This window comes from Propithecus coquereli, unplaced genomic scaffold (genome assembly GCF_000956105.1).
Source record: "Propithecus coquereli isolate 6110/MARCELLA unplaced genomic scaffold, Pcoq_1.0 Scaffold39, whole genome shotgun sequence".
Lineage (NCBI taxonomy): Eukaryota > Metazoa > Chordata > Mammalia > Primates > Indriidae > Propithecus > Propithecus coquereli.
Window position 1 is genome coordinate 2,935,326 of NW_012149618.1, and position 5,238 is coordinate 2,940,563.

The 5,238-nt window shown below is 53.5% G+C and overlaps 1 protein-coding gene across 1 annotated transcript; it reads left to right on the plus strand.

Moving 5' to 3' along the window:
- Positions 1-1,753: 1,753 nt before the first annotated feature.
- On the plus strand, positions 1,754-5,021 carry TCF23 (transcription factor 23). Its single transcript, XM_012652444.1, has 3 exons — positions 1,754-2,030; positions 2,776-3,018; positions 4,775-5,021. Exons 1-3 carry the CDS (start codon positions 1,809-1,811, stop codon positions 4,952-4,954), a joined length of 645 nt encoding a protein of 214 aa, XP_012507898.1. The 5' UTR covers positions 1,754-1,808; the 3' UTR covers positions 4,955-5,021.
- The last annotated feature ends 217 nt before the right edge of the window (positions 5,022-5,238 follow it).

Consider the following 5,238-nt stretch of genomic DNA (forward strand, 5'->3'; position numbering starts at 1 on the left):
ACTCAAAGGGAGGGAGATTAGCCTCCACTTTTGAATAGAGGAGTGTCAAAGAATTTGTGTAGGTATTTTAAAACCACGGCACATACTATTGGAATGGTTGCCTATGATAGGGGACAATAATGGGAATGGGATAAAAGAAGAAGGAAGGAAGGAAGTGGGTAGGTCGGGCTAACGAGAGGTCCTATGTACACCAAAGATGACAATATGCCATTAATTGAGGTATATGTTTCATTCTCTGAATCTGAGTAAAAACCAAAATCATTTTTTGTGCATCTTTTCCATCTCCTTTGTATGCATTCACATAGGCACATAAACTTTTACACACACATCTTTTATTTTTTGGTGTTTTTTACCTGGCTAGGATCTTAATATACGTATTGATCTACAACTAGGCTTTTTCACTTAACTGTGTATCTTGGAGAGTTTTTTCATGTCCTATATAGAAGTTTGTCTTTTTCTTTTTATTACTGCACATTATTCTATAGTATAGATATACCAAAATGTATTTACTTCCCTACTGATGGACATACAGGTTGTTTTTACTTATCTTTCTTTTTTCCTTTCTCTCTGGTTGGCCTCTCTCATTGTACATCTGCCTTTGTACTTTCTCTTTACTTATTGTGTCTCCCTGGAGTTCAAGCTTGGGGGACAAGGGACATGCAAGCTGGATTCTGCTGCAGGCAGAGGTTGTAACTTGAGGACAGCAGAGGCTGCTCTGGCAGATTTGCTGTCCCTTCAGCCTACCTCCTAAGTAGCTATTGGAGGATGTGAGCAACTCAGCAGATGTCATGGTCCTTGCTTTCAGAGACCTCACATCCAGCACAAGGACAGACACATGAGTAACCCATGGGAGGCAGGATAGCATAGGGTGAGGCGAAGCCTTCCAAGTCCAGCTGACGGCCTGAGTTTTCATCCTACCCCACCACTTACTTGATGTTTGATGTTGGGCAACTTATCTCACCAATCGCTATCTCAGTTTCCCCATATCTAAAATGAGTCTCTTTTTTCTTATAAAGTTGCTCTGAGAAATAAATAAGATAATATGTATAAAGTACTTCGCACGGTGTCTGGGACATAGTGATTTATGAAAGTTGAGCAGTTAGGAAACGGGCCAGGCTGTGGTCGTACCAGTCAAACAGGGACGCACAGGCTCTGGGCTCTGTGGGGTTTGGAGAAGTCCTTGCGGGTGAAGGGTATAGCCCTGAGGGGTGAGCAGCACTCCCTGGCAGAGCTGGAGGAGGGTATTCCAGGGCATGGAAGGGTGAATGTGAAAACAGTGGGTTGGAAATGGGGCACATGTTTGAGGGCTGGGAGTAGCACCATGTGGCTGGAAGGTCGCCCTCACTGGCAAGGAGAGGAAAGGCCTTTCAGGGATGTATGCAGGCGGCCTCTGGCACAGAGGAAGGAAGTTCAGGACCTCTCCATGGACTTGAGCCCCTAAGCTAAAGTCGCAGGTCCACCATGGGACCACTGTCCGGGTTAGGCGTGACCCAGGAGGTGCTCCCTTCCCCCAGTCCTCCTGCCTTCTTCAGCATGGGCTTCCTCCCAGGGCTTGGACACTCCCAGCATCCAGCACCCCCACCCCTCTGCCGGGTCGGGAGGCGGGTGGAGGCTTTTTGCGGGGGCTGTGCCTGGTGGGCGGTTTTCCCAGAGCAAGGAGGGAAGCAGGACTGAGTTGGCGCCAGCTTCCTCAGATCTAGACATTGCCGGCTTGATGACCAGCCTGACCAGCTAGCTGGAGCCCAGGGGCCCCCTCAGGCACTGTATTCCTGCCCTGTGGGCTGCAGCCCTGTACCCTGGGGAGTGGCATGTCACAGAGGGAAGCCAAAGGGGCACCAGCAATGCCAGCAGTGGGGCGTAACCGGGCTAAGGCCAAAGGACGGTTGCTGCCAGGCACCGACAGGAAGAGGAGCCGTCTCAGCAGGACAAGGCAGGACCTGTGGGGAGAGACAAGCTGGAGCAACCAAAGATGGAGCAGAGCTGCCCCCAGCCCGCAGGGGGCCAGGGCTAGCAGCCTGGCTCTTGGCAGGGTAAGGAAATCCTGGAGCTGCAGAGGGAGCTGGGGAGGCAGGAGTCGGAGGGCAGTGAGATGTCACCTGTGATAGCAGAGCCTCACTCAGTCCTACTGTTCCTGCACTACAGAAGGGACACTGGCCGCTTAGATCCTAAGGCGCCATGCTTGGGGTGCGTGGGGTAAACCAGAGCTGGTCCTAACCAGAGTGCAGCTCAGAGCATGGGCCCAACTCACTTCTCTGGAGGAAACTGAGGCCCAGAGGAAGGATGCGAGTTTCCCAAAGTCTCCGAGCAACAGTCAGCGGCAGGTCCGGGGCTTCAGCCTGTGTGTTTTGACCCTGGGTCAGTGTCCTTTCCTCTTTACCACGGCAGTCTCTTCATCTTGGGACCCAGCTGGGTCAGGGTTGGGCCCTGCAAAACAGGGTGTGGCTCTGAGCTCCCCTGCAGCCCCAGGGCACCGTGATGAGCAGGGTTGGGACTTGGGTGTGGGACGGAGCCAAACTTTGAGGAGGCCTTAGTGGAGTAGCAGAGAGACACAGGGAGCTCTGCCATCCCGCAGCCATCTGACCCCAGGGCAGGCATTCCCTCAACTTCCCCAGCTTTAAAATGAGCAGGGTGAGAACGACAAAGGTGGGCAGAGGCCCTTTGATGTCTGCTCTTCGCGCCCTATACTCTGGCAGGAGGTCTTGCACTAGAATGTTCGTAGAAGTCAGGGCAAGTGGGGGTCCTGGCCAGATCCACTCACTGGGGCCCTCTGTGCAGAGCGAGTCCAGTCCTGAGAACGCTGCCCGGGAACGGAGCCGGGTGAGGACACTGCGCCAGGCCTTCCTGGCCCTGCAGGACGCTCTGCCTGCCGTGCCACCTGACACCAAGCTCTCCAAGTTGGACGTGCTGGTGCTGGCTGCCAGCTACATAGCCCACCTTACCCGCACACTCGGCCACGAGTTGCCTGGCCCCGCCTGGCCACCCTTCCTGCGTGGACTCTGTTATTTGCATCCTCTCAAGGTAGGCCAGAGCCCCAGGTCTTGGGTGTGGGGATCTTAATGCCCAGGGCCTTGGGGAAGGAGGTCGGTCGGAATGGGGGGACACTGGACTTGGGCCCCCTGCCCTGGACAGAGCTGACATCAGGGCCTGCTTCTTCTGCTCTCTCAGAGGGAAGAAGGCTCTTGGGGCTGGGCTGACCCTGGTTCTCATGGGGTGGTGGCTGGAAATGGCTTCCTGGACTCTGGGGTTCTTAGTGTCAGGGGAAAAAAAGGAGCAGGTTCCAGGGCTGGGGCCTAGGAAAGGAACCACACCTACGAGTGTCCTTAGATCCTAGATGGGCTTCGCCCCATTGTACAGTGCCTGCCTCGGTGCTCTCTGGGCTTCTGTTGCAGGAGAGAAGAAAGCATCGCTCTAGAGGCAACCAAGCTGGGGACCAGGGGGCAGAGGTGTAGCAATGTGGGGACTGGGTTGGGAGGTCCCTGCATGCACCACTGCCAGACTGCAACCCAACTTTCCTGAACTTTGGTTTTATTATACATAAAATAGAAGCCAACAGGAGCTTTACTTCTCTTCCAGAGTACAAAATGAGATGACGAAGGGAAAGTATAATTAACAGTAATCACCACTGCAATAACAGCTAACATTATTTGAGTGCTAAAGCTATGCCAGGAGCTTGGGTTAAGTGCTTTAGCGCATTTTAATCTGTGCCAGAACTAAATGAGGATTACTTTACAGATGAGGAAATCGAAGCTCAGGGAGGCTAAGAGGCCAAATGCAGTTTGAACCCAGAAGTGTCTGACTTTAGATCCCATGTTCACAGTCACTGAGCAGACTGCAGGGGTGGCTCTGTAAGGAGCTGGGGGGAGAGTGTGCTGTGTGATAAAGGAAAGCTCACTTTTGCACTCTGATGATAACATTGTAATGGGCTCAACTTTATTTTTATGGAGGATACTTTTCACCATCTCCTTCCCCTAATTGTCATAGTTAGAAATGTCCTAGAAGGAAGGAAGGGAAAGAAAGTCTTGAAACTTGCAGATTTTCTTCTTTCATGTAAATACACCTAAATGCAAGAATTTGAGACTAAACTGGGCAATTCCGAAATGTCAATGGTGACACCTGGTGCAGGGTCCTGGGGTGGCCTAGTAGTTTCCTTAGCTGTAAAATGGCAGCAAAGGTAAGGCCCTTGAATGCGGTAGGTGGTCGATAAATATGCTGAAGAATGAATGAATGAGGGCCTAGTTAGGTCTAGAATTGCAGCAGATTGGCGGGCGTGGGGGATGGGGGGGAGGGTAGTTAGCCAGGGAGCAGTGCCCTGGGCCCTGCAGCTGGAGGGGCTGCCAGAGAGGAGGGCAGACCACAGGGTAGAGTCACCTTGCGTTTTCTGCAACCGCCCATGCTCCTGCTGGAAGGCTGGACAATCCTTGGAGGACCTGCTTAGAGGGAATTTTCCTGGCTCTACTGCTCTGCCTATTGCCTGGCCCCTGGCTGTTGCTATCTCTGCCCAGGCCACCTGACCTCCCGTCCACCTCTCTCCTCTCTCCCACTGAGTGCTGCTGCACCTCCCTCTCCTCAGATGGCTCCTCCTATGTCTCTCAGCCAGGCTCAGGGTGGGGCCGTATGTGGTGGTGAGCCAGAGAGCCCTGCTATCAGAGCAGCGATGGCTGGGGTGGGCGTCAGGGAGGGATCCTAGGGAAAGCCAGGCTGTGGGTGTCAAGGATTCTGGACTACGAACGGCTGTGACAGTAGCATTGCTCACTTCCCACCCTGTGTCTTGCAGAAGTGGCCGATGCGATCTCGTCTTTATGCTGGAGGCCTGGGGCGCTCTGGCCTTGACTCCACCATAGCCACCGCCTCCGGCCAAAGAACAAGAGATGCAGAGATGGGGTCCCAAGTCTCTGGAGAGGCAGACACTCTCCTTCCCTCCAAGCCACTCTCACCAGCTCTTGGTGACAAATAATCATCACATTCACCCTTTTCTCCTAGACTGCAGCTCACACTTAGGGACCTGGACTTTCCACCAGCCCTACCTGTCTTCACTCTGACTCTCAGCCACCAGGTTTGGCTCAGGCTCAGCTCCCAAGGTCCAGCACACAGACCCAGCGAAGCAGCGGTCACTTCTGTTGTGGAGCGTACAGAGGAGCACAGGATGGAGGTCCTCCTCCTCGGTCCCCAGGACGGGACTCCACAGTGGTTCTTCTATGGCAGATGCTGCGAAGTGGGAGTGGAAGGGGCTAATCAGGT